This window comes from Epinephelus fuscoguttatus, linkage group LG14 (assembly GCF_011397635.1).
Source record: "Epinephelus fuscoguttatus linkage group LG14, E.fuscoguttatus.final_Chr_v1".
Lineage (NCBI taxonomy): Eukaryota > Metazoa > Chordata > Actinopteri > Perciformes > Serranidae > Epinephelus > Epinephelus fuscoguttatus.
The window spans coordinates 10,683,662-10,697,164 of NC_064765.1; the positions used below are offsets into that span (position 1 = coordinate 10,683,662).

Below are 13,503 nucleotides of genomic sequence, written 5' to 3' on the forward strand. Positions count from 1 at the left end.
TCCAGTCTAGTGCCTCTGTCTCCTCTCCGGCTCTACCCCCAGAAAAGCCCCAGTGCATAAGCAGATTGGGAGGCATTACTGTACCTTGGTCAGGTTGGTTAAAGCTAGGTACTGAGCAGAGAGCTGCGAGACACGGTGCACAAAACCCTTGCCGGCCGCGTGTTCATCCCACAGCAGCTGGGCCTTCTCTTTCAGCTTGTTGAGCTGAATCTCGTGAGAGGCTAACTCCTCAAGCACAGACTGGAAGAGCACAAGCAGGTTATCAAAGAGGCATGCGAGCCGAGACACAGACATAAGAAATTCAGACACAGACTGAGAGGTTAGAGATGGCAACATGGCAAAAAGAAGGATGAGACATTTGGCCATTGTTACTGTTGGTAATGCTCTTGGTGGTCATGGCGTGCAATCAAGGCCTCTGCAAACTGATGCTAGACAATTTTACACATTAATCCTGAAAGCAACTTTACAAATAAGGCAAGTATTAATATATGATAGACACTGTTAAGGACAGGTGAAGGTAGCAAAGCAGAAAGATTATAAAAGCAACTGGCAGTTAGTATAAGCTGTTGGCAATGCTTCCTAAAACAAAGTAATAGCAAGGCTAAAACACTGCAATATAGCTGGAATGGTGAGATCTGCAAATGACAGGAAGTCATGCTGGCACTCAAGCACTGAGTGGCTGTTGCATTTGCACGAGTGGTCTTGAACATGAGCGGTGTTCCAAACTCAGCAGACACTAGTACCTGGAGCTTGTGAAGTTCCTGTTTCTTGGCTGTGAGATCGTGAAGCCTTGTGCTGCTCTCTTGTACAGCCAGCTCGGTGGCGTTCAGGCACTCCTGTAGAGGCTCGGCACTCGCCTCAAAATCTTTCATCTGAGACAAAATGTTCTGAAACACAAGATGATATAAAGAGACTGTTTAGATGTTTCTGTGTCTTGTGTCTGGAGACACAACAGATGAGTGGTTTAAAACTTCTACCTAATAGATATCACCATGAAACTTCCACGACTCATTACTTACATTAAGACAATTATTGTTTTGTATTTCAAGTTTTCTTAACTTAATGTTCAAATATGTAAATGAGGCATTATCTAATCAAATAATGTTTTCATTTGCATAAAATTCCACAAGAGAGATCTAAACACTGGATGAAGCAAGGTTCAAAATTGTTTCATTTTGTTAACATATTATAGTCAAGGGTTTTTACAGCGAGAATTCTGGATATCTCTTTTCATTATCCCATAAATCAGGAAATACTGTCAACAGCCATTAAAAAAAATCAATTTTCACCATGTTATATGAATAAAATGTTACTTTAATCAGGCTCCTGAGGACATATGAACAAACCTCTCTGTGAAAACCTTCACAATATAAATAGGAATTAAACTGGAAAGTTTGGTTTAAGTGCTACTGAAGTGGATATTTCTGTTCTAGAGGAAAACAAATCTTAAGAAATGGCCTTTAAATATATGCATTGTATGTATAAAATCCCATACATTTTTAGACCAAAAAGATACTACAAGTGAATAGGGTAAATATTAAAAGTATCACCATGAAATATTTCCAGTTGAGTGCTTAAATTAACTATTATTGTATTACAAGATTTAAGAAATGTTATGTTTAAATACACACGAGGCATTTTCTGAATAAATATGTACCTTTGCATACATTTCTACAACAGAAATCTCAACTAAAAATACACCTAGATTTGTATTTTGAATGTTTTCTTTCCACTGGTCTGAAAGAAGACATGTTATGGATGCAAAATAGTCCAAAATCATCCCCTTAATTGATTAATGATTAATACTGTATTTGTATAACGGCCTCCAGTTGGTGAGATGGGACATTTAGGTGCTTACTTGCAGACTTGTCTCTCTGTTGTGCAGGCTGGTCATCATGTTTTTCCAGTCCTCTCTGGCAGTGTTCAGCTTAGCCCGAACTGCATCAACTTTGTCTTTAGCTGCCGTGCTGCACACAAGCTCACCGTTCACAACCACAGCATTCAGCTTTGACTGACCCTGATCTCTGTCACCTAGAAACTCCTGAGGAGAGAAGAAGAAATGAGATGATAACTCAAGCAAGTAGTGATCTTTCAGTTCAGTCTGGACACACACACCAATGTTTTAACAATTTACTGCAACAACATGCATTTTAGTTCGGCAGTACTGGACAAATCATCTTTGGCAAACTGTTCCTGAGCTCACAACACCCCTCTGACAGAACCTGAGAGACACATTTATCAAACATAACCATAATTTAAAAACATTCAGAATCCACACATGACTGAAGCGGCGAGAGTCAAATATCTGATAGCAGACAGCAGTGTAGTGGTGAGGATGCAGAGCTCAGCGTTGTTGTATTCAGACTGAATGAGCAGGAAATGTTTATATAGACTGCTGACTGTGAGAGATACACAAACATGACTGGAGGGTCTATGAAACATGACACTGAGTTACTTCTGTGCCTTTCTGAATACCACAAGGCTCCATTTTGTAAGCCACAGCCACAGTTAGTCACAGTTATATTCTGTATTTAAACAGACTGACAAATTAAAAGCACACTGCGTTGGTACCCTCAGTGGTAATGTTCCATGACATTTGACTTTGAGTGCTGTACCTGAATCTTCTGCAGGCTAGATGAAGCCTCGTTGAGATTTTGAGGCACGTCAAAGCACTTGGCCGTGTTGATCTTGGCATTGACCAGCCATTGCTGGAACTCTCGGAAGACTGAGCGGAAACCTTGTTCCAGCAGCTTCTCTTTGCTCTGGCACTCCCTTGACGCTTGGAGGCTCAGGCTAGAAACAAGTCAGGCAGAAGAAAAACATGTTTCGACATTCAGCATGTATCATTGTAAATCAATTACTAATTAATTCTGGTCACTCCTGGTGTACAGTTCTACAACAGATCCTGTGTAATTCTATGGAAAAAAAAAAACATAATACCCATGGTTGTATGTAATGTGGCTATAGTTTTCCCACTATTGTGCTTCATATTTACACCTTTCTCACCTGTTGTATTCCTTAATGAGAGCAGACACTCTCTCAGACTGTGTGCCCATGTCTCTGGAGAATCGACACAGATCATTGAGTTGAGTCTTCAGACTATCAGACACGGGCTCAGCTTTGACAAGCTCCTCTAAAGTGTCCTGGGTGGAAAACAAATAACCAACCACTCATGAACAACCACAACAATTCATTAACATTAGAATTTCACACACATCAGTCATCTACTGCAACCATTGCTTGTTTCCAACTAATGGAGGCATATTATTGTTATTATTTTATCATAAAAATAAGTCGAGACCTACCTTTGCTATCTGCCAGCCTTTAACAGCCTCCTCTCCTTCATTATTTCTCTCTGCTTGAACCAACCGCAGGCGCCAGTCCTTGAGCTGGCGGTTGAAGTCGTGCAGGTCCTGCTCCAGCTGTACTGACAGGCTGCTGAACTCCTGTTCAGAGCTGGCTATCTGGGAGAGAGCAGTCTCCAGGCTGGCTCGTGTCTGAAGAGCTCCACGTTCCCACTGGTCCCATGAGGACAAAAGGGCTGCTTCCTCTCGCTCCATAGCCTCATAGCCCCCCGAGCCAGTGTGATCTCTTGACACTGCCCCACATCTTTGAACCCGGTTTAGCCTCTCTCTGCCTCGCTGCTTAGAATCAAGCAACTCCTGGAAAAAGCAAAAAGAATAACAATTGTCATCCGTCCAATAAAAACATATTAGTTATCAAGTTTGTGCACCCATGGAACCAGCCATTTCAAAACTGTTTTCTTATTTGCTGTTACTCTAATCAAACCCCCTGAAACAGCAAAGCTCATAACTGACAGTCACAAAGAAAATACACACATAGTAACCTGTCTTTGTCATTGTTTATTTTGTGTATATATTGGATTGCATCTTATTTGCACCTTAGGATTATCTAGTTTTATATTCCTCACCTACTGTTATATTATTTTAGCCTTTTAGATATTGGTACCTGCATTCTTTCAACTTTTTATTATTGCAACTGCAGTGCAGCATTTTACTCTGAATAAATTCATTTCTATCTTATCGTACACAAAAAAGCCGAATCATACTAAATTAATTAGGGTTAAGAACTCTCGATTGTGACCAAAAGATAGAAAATGTTGCCACATATGGCAGAAATGATTGCATGGTTGGGTTTAAAATTTATTACAATGGAGGAGGAGGAGCCAGCTGAACTGGTTTTAACAACTGGTAAGATGCCTCCCAGGTGCCTCCTCGTGGAGGTATTCAGGCAACAAGCGACTGAGAGAAGATCCTGGAGCAAATATGAAACTCTTTGGAGGATGAACATCTCTCAGCTAGATGTAACCAGGAGCCTGAACTATAACATTTTAAGGTTCCTTACCTGCACCTTGGAAAGCTTCCTTTTAATGGAGACTGAGTCTCCTGACAGGTCAGACCAGCGCTGGAGCTCCTCTTTTGCTGAAATCAGCCAGTCATTGAAGTCTCTCACAGCATCAAGATACTGCTCATGCTCAGACACAATGCTCTGCATGGACTGTACTTTACCCTGTGTGGAAGGAAAAGACAATGTGAGCACCAACTATCAAATACTGGCTAAATATGACTGTGAGTTTTTGCAAACATTTTATTATATTTTTTTGAGGGTTTGTGGAATGGGAGTTTGCAACCTTTAAAGTTTGCATGTTCACTCACAGTTATAGTCAATTTAATATGTTAATATTTTGTCTCATATCTCCTAATATAACCAGTCTCTCAGTTTGGGCAACAATGTGGCTACCCAGACCACCTTACAACAAAAATCTGTGCCTGTATTTAGATCACCTTGACAACAGCTGAGATATCAGCGAAGTGTGCATTGAGCTCCGCCCTCGACTCCGGTCCAAACGTCTGGTCGCCAGTTTTTTCGTGCATCTCCACAGCTTTATCTGTCAGGCGTGACAGTGCTGTCGCATGAGCGTCCACATCAGCCTGGATGGCCCTGAAGCGCTCCAGCAAAGCAGACTTCTCCTTGAGGCCTGGCTGCTGAGGCAGAGTCATCCCCACCTCCTGCTCCACTGACTCCATCCACTGCTGTAGCTGGCTCTTACTTTCCTGGAAGCTGGTCCACTGGGCCACTGTCCACTCCAGACGACTGTAAACAATAATAACATTTATAAGAAATGAAAAACGTTTACCTGTGATTATGAACTATGGCGTCAGTGGGTGTTACCAGCACTCTGAAAACATATTTCCTACCTGTGGCAACTCATGGAGGTCATCAACATGTTGGCCCAGGCATCCTTCAGGTTCTGTAGCTGTGAGCAAATGGCCTCCTGTCCCTCCATTCTGTTGTGCTTCAGGACCTGTTCTCCTTTTCCTACGGTCATGTTGAGCTTCACCTCACCTTCACCCTTCATTAGCAGGATATCCTGCATGCATAGCAAACGAGGAGCAAGAAAGAGGTGCGGACAGGATCATCACAATCACATGATCATCTCTGTGTTTCTAAATATGTCCACAAAACATCACAAATTTAAAGAACATTGTTTTTAGAATGCAATATGCACTGACCTGTACAAGACCTAGTCTTTTCTCCAGAGTCTCTTTATTGCCAACTGTGCTGTTGAGTGATGCCAGGCGCTCCTGGACCCCGTTAAGCCACATCCAGGTAGTCTGCAGTGTCTCTTCAAAGGCCTGTTGCTCCTGTAATGTGAGCTGGCAGCTGCGCAGCCTTTCTCTCACACGTCTCAGTAAGGCCTGGTGCTGTGACTGCAGCTGAGCGGACACTCTCGTCTCACTACCATCGCCTCTCCCGCCTTCATTTAGAGCCTGGCCCTCCTGACATAGGCGTTCAAATGAATCCCTGCGAAGAAGGAAAAAAAATATTTAACATCCATTTTCTTTTCTTGATAAATCCACAGACTTGAAGCAGATTCAGTACCTTTCTTTGAGCACTTCCTGCTGATATTCCTCCACTTGCTCGAGCACAGCCTTCTCCGGACCACGCTGCTTGGCTTCGAGCAGATCTGTGGTCATCCTCTTTTCCATGTGCTCCAGCCACCACCTGAGCTTCTTAAGACGACCCTCAAACCTACCAGGAATTTACAAAGCAATGTTAAATAGCTGCCTGGCAACACAGTGCATTACAGAAGTGGTTTGTGTGAGTCTTTTACCCCTTCATGAGCGATGCACTGTCTTCCAGAATCTGCTGGTTCTGCCTGCACTGCTCCACAAAGCTGTCCCAGTCCTGCTGGATGGAGGAAAGGTGCTGCTGGACTTGCCCAGCGCTGGCTTTGGGAAGATGGAGTAGGAGCTTCTCTCCTTCCTCACAGACCTGAGTAAGACGTACCTCTCCCTCTTCTACACGGTCCATGGCGCCCTGACAGATAACCCACATCACATTTAGCTTTGAATTTGCAACTCCTAGCACGTAGAATGTTTTTGAATCAAGACTCTTTCATTTCACCAGTTGTAGATAAGAGCACATCCCAAATTCTACTCTCATCCCAATCAAAGACAATGATTTAGTGACTCAAGCTATTTCAGTGTAGCATCAGTTTTACCTTCAGTTTCTGCAGTTTGCGTTCCACAATCTGAGTGTCTCCAGATCTGTCAGAGCACTCTTTCACTATCTCCCTCTGTTCTGAGAGCCAACGATGGAACTCCTGAACCAGATCTGAGAAGGCAAGGGAAGAAAGAGAATTCATGTATCTGGTGTAGATTAAAGTTTCAGATCAGTTTTTCCTTGCTAAAGCAGAAATAATTTTACACTCAGTGGTCACTATATGAGGCTTCTCATCAAAAAGCAAGAATCTCTTGGCACCTCACATTTGATTAAATTCTGATTCAAACAGCTACGATGCATTTATAAAAGGATTATTGATGAATCTTGATGCATCAAAATTTTTGATTTCTATTCCTATTTTTTTCCTCACTGTGTGACTACTTGCTTCTTTAAAACATAGTGTATTTGTGATGATCCGTAATTAAAATAAACAGATTATTTTACTTCCATTACTTTTTATTAATACAATAACGGCAACAACTGGAAGAGATATGTGGACTGGAAATGTAAGGAATGTCAATACCATGCAGTGATGTACACGTTATATGTCCATCATATAAATTTGTTACGTTTGCAAAATGCTTCCCAGTGATCATAACGTTGAGAATAGGGTTTTTATTTTCTAATAATTCACTTTTCTGCATAGAGCCATAATCCTTCAAGAGAGAATCGCAATGCATCTGAGAATTCAGTCTACAGAAAGGATCTGCTTAGAGAAACAGGATGTAGTGCAATAGTTTGATGTATTGTACATAAGAACACATAAGAACCTTGTAAGCTACTGCATTAAATGACCACTGAGTAAAACTACACGTTATACAGATATTTTTCAGATTCTCACCATTGAACTGCTGCTGAAGACAGTTCTGCAGTGACGCCAGAGTCCTGGCAGAAAGCTGGTTCACAGACTCATAAGTCTTGATGAGGTCTGTGAGAGCTGAACCCAAACCAGCCAGCTCCTCTGAGGGATATTTTCTACACAGGGTGTTGAGGCTCTCCCTTGTGGAGTCGATGCTCCCCTGCTGATTTTGCAGCTCTTTCTGAAGATCCTTTAAAACATGGTTAAAAATACGGTTTAGTTCATTAGTCTCGTGTTCTGTGCAAGGGAAGAGGGGTTGTCTATCTGTTTCACCAACAGTAGAGTGCTGCAGGCACAAACAGGTAAGTTAGCATCGCCCTGGTTTCATCGTCAAAAAGCCTACAGGATTTTTCCATTGGATTTTGGATTACTGCGGAAAATAAGCTGTTTGGCATACTTAAGTTTATGACACTTGCACGTTTTGTTCAGCAAGATAATCTTCACAAATGAACACCACTTTTATGATTTTTGAAGTGGAGAGGCAATCATCAGAAGTAAAAAGCTAATATTATATATGTGTGTGTATATATATATATATATATATATTAGCTATAAATGAACTACACTATGGTCACATGACTTCAATGTCACCACGCAACGAGACTGTAAAGCCATGTTGGGCAAGATGAAGTTCTGTAGTTTCATCTAGCCACTTTTAACGACTTTTTTAAGACACCTTAAAGCTTCAAAATCCAAAAGTGCAATATTTACTGATGTATTTTATGTTGTAGAACAAAACATAAAAGCTGCTTTAGCTTGTGTTAACCACAGACATTATTTCAGGCATCCAACCGAAAAAACCCACTGACTTTTAGACGAGGGAACCAGGGGTGGAAAAATGCTGACTCATTTCCAGGATTTAGGACTCATTCCTGCAGCGCTCTGTGTCATTGTTATTTAGGATGCACCTTCACTCTGCAGATGTCCTCAGGATCTGATCCAGTGGGAGAAGAAACAAGGGAATCCTCCATACTTTTCAGCCATGCAGACATCTGTGAGATGTAGTCTTCCAGCTGTTTCCTTTGGGAAGTGAAATCCATGAGGTTTCCCCTGGCCTGCTCGTGGAGCTTCTGAACAGTGCTGATCTTTTTACGAAGGTCATTCTCCAGCACCTGATGCATGCAGAATACAAATTATGGGTGACGCACATATATATGGAGAGGAGGACCTACTTCTTCTGCAGGGTCAGAGTTGATGTCTGTGCTAATGAAGTGTCACTTGTGAATCACAGTATTGACTATTCAGGAAAAAAAAACCCAATTATAATCATCTTTAGTACCTGTAATTTAGCAGGGGTCTCTTGACACTGAGTGTACTTCTTCAGTTCTGACACTTTGCTCTGCAGGGTTTCAAGTTTCTGCTCCTTTTCGCACATCTCCCCCTGTGGATGATTAAGATTACAAAAGCATGTATTACATACCCTCTGAGATGGCTGCATAGTGTGAGTATGTTTTCAAGCACTTTTGTTATTTAAAGCAGAAAGCTAAGAGTTATGTCAAGCAGTTTGAGTGCACTAGCTGTGTCTTTGATTATCAGACAGGGCCATGGTACCTACTGTATAGTGATTTTTTTTGGTAAACACTGTCCTATGCTGAAACCCACAATAAAGCAAAGGCGGTAAACCAAATACATGACATCAGAACTCTCACCTGTAATGTGGAGAGCCGTGCCGACACCTTCTGACTGTCATTGAGGTTGTTCAGGCTCTCGTTCAGTTCAATCACGCAGCTGCTCGTCCAGCTCTCAGTGTCCTCGCTGATTTTACGCACATCCTCCCACAGTGTCAAACTCTGGTTCAGCCGATCAATGTTCTCGTCTATCTTCTCAGACACCTGAGAGGTGGATTAAATCACAAGTGACAAATATTTACTCTCTGTAGTGTGTCTGACACTGAGCTAAAATGTTATATATTATATTGCACTGCTAATGCAACAAATCCCATAAAAAACAAAACCAGCAATAAATGAATCCTATGAAATATTGCCTGTGTAGCCAAAGCATAATATAGCTCACTCCTCTGTGCCATAAACACTCAGTTTTTGTCCAAAAACTATTAAAAGCATATCAATGACATATCAAGTTGTAGCAACCCATTAAGTCGACTTACATCCAGCCACTGATCAACAAGTGTCTCCATATCCTTTTTCATCATTTGAGCATTACACTCAGGGATCTTCTTCAGTTCAATGACCAGTTGTTTTCCTTTACTGGAAAACTGGTCCAGTTCATGCTGCTTGCTCGCCATCTCTATCTTCACTGCCTCGTGCTGTAAATGGAGTAAAGACAGCAAATCTTCTAAGCATTCTGAAGACTTAATATAAAGACAAAACCAAGAACTAAGATTTTCTTTTTGTCTAAATGTGTATAATGAGCAGTTTAATTCCAAAAAAAAAAAAAAGATCAAATAATAATTTGACCTGACCTTGGTGAGTGACCTCCTGGTTTCCTCATGGTCCTTTAAAACAGCACTGATGTCAACCAGAGGTTCGGTGCTCTCAATAACACTGCTGATGGAGGTTTTCAGGGTTTGGTATTCTCTCATAAGCTCAACGAGGACATTGCACTGCTCCTGTCTGTCAAAAGAGATCATATGCACATGCACTGTAAACATAACATGCAGTAAACACAGAATAAACTGCATAAAAAAAGAAAATGAATATGAAAAAATACAAATTTAATAAAACAAATTCTTGGAGTGTTAGAAATCAATACATAATAATTTTACCGTGTGGTCACCAGCGCAACAAACTTGAAACAATCGAAACAGGAGTGAGTGTAACAATGTTTTTCTGCCAGTGTGTTTCATAAAATCTTTTTACAATTACATCTGCAAAAAGAAAAGGCCTACTCACTGACTCTTTTTTGCAGCAAGATGTTTTTTCATCAGTATTACATCTCAGTATTGATTACCGGCTTTTGTTTTAAGTCTTGTCTTTAGCTTTTACCACGCATTTTTTGATAATGCAGTATTTCCTGACTCAGTAGCGTGGAAAAAGCCTCTTCCTTTCTATCCGTACCTCTCTGTGATGAGCTTCTTGGTGTCCTCCCATGTGGTCTCCAGCAGACTGATTTCCCTCAGCACCTCCCCGGCCAGCTCTGCATCTCTCTGGGCCAGCTGGTTGCCCTTGTCCCTCAGCCACTGCTCCTCATGCTGGTGTGACTGTAGCTCATCCTCCAGCTGATTAAAGAACCGTAGCCTGACACACAGAGGGATAAAATGTTGCTGTTGAACATGCTCCCATAGTACTAGCACAAAATGAATAGAAATATTTATCTGATACCACCTTACCTCTGCTGTAGTGCGTGCAGGCTGGGCTCTTTGAAGCTCTGGTGGTCAGCTTTTTCTTCAATGTCCTCCACAGCTTTGAGCAGTTGCTCTTTACGCTGTCTAAATGAGGTCCACAGGGCCCCAAGAGCCTCTGCTTCACTCTGCTTCGTACCTAGCAAGTTCCTCACTGCATCCAGCTCAGCACTGAGTGAATCAGCCAGCACGCGGCATGACTTACGAGAGCCCTCATCAGCACCAATGTGGAGATGGCCTTTGCAGAGGCTGCTGTCCAGATTGACGGCTAGAGTCTCGAGCTGGCTTATGTCTGGGACAATAGTGGCCAGCTCTTGCTGCAGCTCCTCTACTCTTCCACGGTCCCAGCTCCCAGCACTCTCCACAGTCTGCTTCAGACCCCGCAACACCCCTGCCGCCACACCGTGGGTCTGCAGGAAAGCCTCAAGCCTTTCAAGGCACTCTAACTGGAGCTCAGCTATGTTCTGGGCCTCCACATAAGGCTGCAGACAGCCGTCTGCTTTGCTGCGGAGGAGCTGGGCATCACTAGGCTCACAGAACTGACAGAGTTTCTCGGTCTGCTGCTCCAAGCTCTGTTTCACACTGGACTGCTTCTGTAAGGCCACCTGCGTCTCCTGTAAAAGGTAATTGATAGAGGATCAGTTACACTCTTAAGCAAGATGCTATTCATTGACCAAATGACTCAGTGGCTTTTGAAAGGAGCAGCACCCTGCATGCATGAACAAAAGAACAATGACTGTGTGGTTCTTACCTTTACTTTTGCAGTGGCAGACTGCAGGTTGCTGATGTTGACTTGAGAGGCTGAGTGCAGACTGGAGAGCATGGTCTCACTCCACTGGGAGAATTTGAGCAGGGCCTGGTCAAACTGCTCCACCAGTGAAAGGTGGCTCTGAAGCTCCTTGATTCTGGGGAACAAATGGCAGTACAGTGAGTCAAATCAGTTCAGACAGACTTGCTTTAACTAGCTTTTGTACAATATTGTTTTATTACATGCAGGATGAAGTTAGCCACACACATTAAAAAAAAAAAAATTCACACACATTATGTTCCCTCACTGATTCTATATTATATCCAATTTGCAGCTCTTAATACAATGATGTATGACAAATTAAGTTGTTGTCATCTCCTTCATGTGTAAACACTCGTGTGATAACCAGCTTTAGGACTTCCATCAATATCTAGGTTTGTGAAACAGCTGTAAATAACAATAGACTGACTATGCTGGGCCTGTTTCATTAGACGGGTCCTTGGAACAGCATGTGTATGTGTGACCTGAATAAAAAATAGAGTAAAGGTTTTGTGTTTGATCATCTTACCTTTGAGGGAGGACTTCATTTTGAACATGCAGTCTCCTCTGCAGGGTCTCCAGCTCATCATTCAGCTGCTTCACTCTGTCTTCTGGTGCAGTCGGACACAAAGATTTCCCCAAAGAAACTAATTCAGCGTGAGCGGGCTGGAGAGACTGGACCTCAGAGTGCAAGGCCTGCAAGAGAAAAATACATTTCTTTAAAAAAAAAAAACAAAAAAAAAACAGATCCTTACCAAGGACCATTTATTTTTAACCATTTATTCATCTATTTATTCATTTGCAAATTAGTTTAAGGTTAACGCTTGGTGCATATGTATTGTACCTGTAAATCTTGTAGTTCTGTGTGGAGCTTGACCTTGTCAGCTGACAGATAATGACTCTCCGGTTTAGATGCAGATTCACTTCTTTCCAAGCAGGAAACAAAAGTTGAATGCTGTTTCTCATACCTGAAACACAGCAACAAAAACACTGGTGTCTCCGATGTATTTTTCAGCTTACACTGTTTAAATCACTTTCACCACTTGATACTGTATCTACCATACGGGATAAGCCAGTGACCCCATTTATCTATTAACACTGCCTTTATTCACATAATATCAAAATCCTACATATATTAAATGAATCTGTTAGATAGCTCTTACTTTTGCCAAAGGGAAAGCAGGTTTTCCAGCATGCTTTGTTTGTCCTTTGCTTGCTGTATATTTTGGTCATAGCTGTTGTTTAGCTCTGTCACTGTCCTCTCTGCTTGCTCTCTGTCACTGAGTCTGCGGGCACCGGCTGACAGCGACAGCAAGGTTCCCTTCAGCTTCTCCTGATGCTGACAGACATCCTAGGGAACAACAAAAACACAAGACAGTGACCCACACAGCATTAACTGTGAGCTGGATGATGGCTGGTACTGAATTATGCTTTGCAGTTTATTTTTACTACTTTACGTTTCTTTATAAGTGTAGTATTTTCAAAGATAAAAACAACTAAATACCATGTGGCTCTGAAGAGCTTTGTAGGTCTCTGATGAGGAGGTGCAGGATTTGACAGGATGTTGCAGTTTTGTATGAAGCTCACTGAGAGATGTTTGCACCTAAGAGAGAAACAAGATCAAATTCTGTATGCTTTTGCGATATTCTAAAAAAAATACACTAAGTATTCACAAGCTTATTTACCTCCCCGAGGGTAATTTTAAACTTCTGCTGGTGAGACGAGCTCTCCTCCAGCTGTCCATCAAGCTGCTGTACGCTTTCCTTCAGCTCCTCCCAGTACCTGCCGATTTGGGTCAGACGGGCCTTGATGCGAGCCGCCTCCCCTGAGGATACAAACTGGGCTAGAGCCTGGGAATCTGTCTCCAGCTTACAAGGAACCTCAGCTCGCTCCTGAAGCTCTGCACCAACAGCCTGCATGTGCAAAACAATAAAAAAGCTTTCTTTTATAACTGTCCATTGGAGGTGAAGCTCTGTGGAGTTTTGTTGGACATGAAGAGGAAGCATTCAGTGTAGTTAAATAAACAGT

The 13,503-nt window shown here is 42.1% G+C and overlaps 1 protein-coding gene across 11 annotated transcripts in view; it reads right to left on the bottom strand.

Annotated features, from left to right (window-relative positions):
• The window catches only part of syne1b (spectrin repeat containing, nuclear envelope 1b), a 100,166-nt gene that overhangs the window by 46,324 nt on the left and 40,339 nt on the right, over positions 1 to 13,503 (bottom strand). For 10 of the 11 annotated variants that reach the window (XM_049595234.1, XM_049595236.1, XM_049595243.1 and 7 more), the window contains 27 exons: positions 13,161 to 13,388; positions 12,980 to 13,078; positions 12,639 to 12,826; positions 12,320 to 12,443; positions 12,005 to 12,171; positions 11,440 to 11,593; positions 10,677 to 11,302; positions 10,405 to 10,584; positions 9,810 to 9,960; positions 9,495 to 9,653; positions 9,037 to 9,219; positions 8,667 to 8,768; positions 8,296 to 8,499; positions 7,370 to 7,577; positions 6,527 to 6,639; positions 6,137 to 6,342; positions 5,905 to 6,054; positions 5,535 to 5,826; positions 5,220 to 5,392; positions 4,806 to 5,115; positions 4,366 to 4,530; positions 3,306 to 3,662; positions 3,007 to 3,143; positions 2,616 to 2,793; positions 1,859 to 2,041; positions 744 to 887; positions 85 to 240 (listed from right to left, as the gene is read on the bottom strand). In XM_049595234.1, the coding sequence (XP_049451191.1) occupies positions 85 to 240; positions 744 to 887; positions 1,859 to 2,041; positions 2,616 to 2,793; positions 3,007 to 3,143; positions 3,306 to 3,662; positions 4,366 to 4,530; positions 4,806 to 5,115; positions 5,220 to 5,392; positions 5,535 to 5,826; positions 5,905 to 6,054; positions 6,137 to 6,342; positions 6,527 to 6,639; positions 7,370 to 7,577; positions 8,296 to 8,499; positions 8,667 to 8,768; positions 9,037 to 9,219; positions 9,495 to 9,653; positions 9,810 to 9,960; positions 10,405 to 10,584; positions 10,677 to 11,302; positions 11,440 to 11,593; positions 12,005 to 12,171; positions 12,320 to 12,443; positions 12,639 to 12,826; positions 12,980 to 13,078; positions 13,161 to 13,388 (5,337 nt within the window). The remainder of the gene's footprint in view (positions 1 to 84; positions 241 to 743; positions 888 to 1,858; positions 2,042 to 2,615; positions 2,794 to 3,006; positions 3,144 to 3,305; positions 3,663 to 4,365; positions 4,531 to 4,805; positions 5,116 to 5,219; positions 5,393 to 5,534; positions 5,827 to 5,904; positions 6,055 to 6,136; positions 6,343 to 6,526; positions 6,640 to 7,369; positions 7,578 to 8,295; positions 8,500 to 8,666; positions 8,769 to 9,036; positions 9,220 to 9,494; positions 9,654 to 9,809; positions 9,961 to 10,404; positions 10,585 to 10,676; positions 11,303 to 11,439; positions 11,594 to 12,004; positions 12,172 to 12,319; positions 12,444 to 12,638; positions 12,827 to 12,979; positions 13,079 to 13,160; positions 13,389 to 13,503) is intronic. The other variant, XM_049595239.1, reaches the window with a different exon arrangement.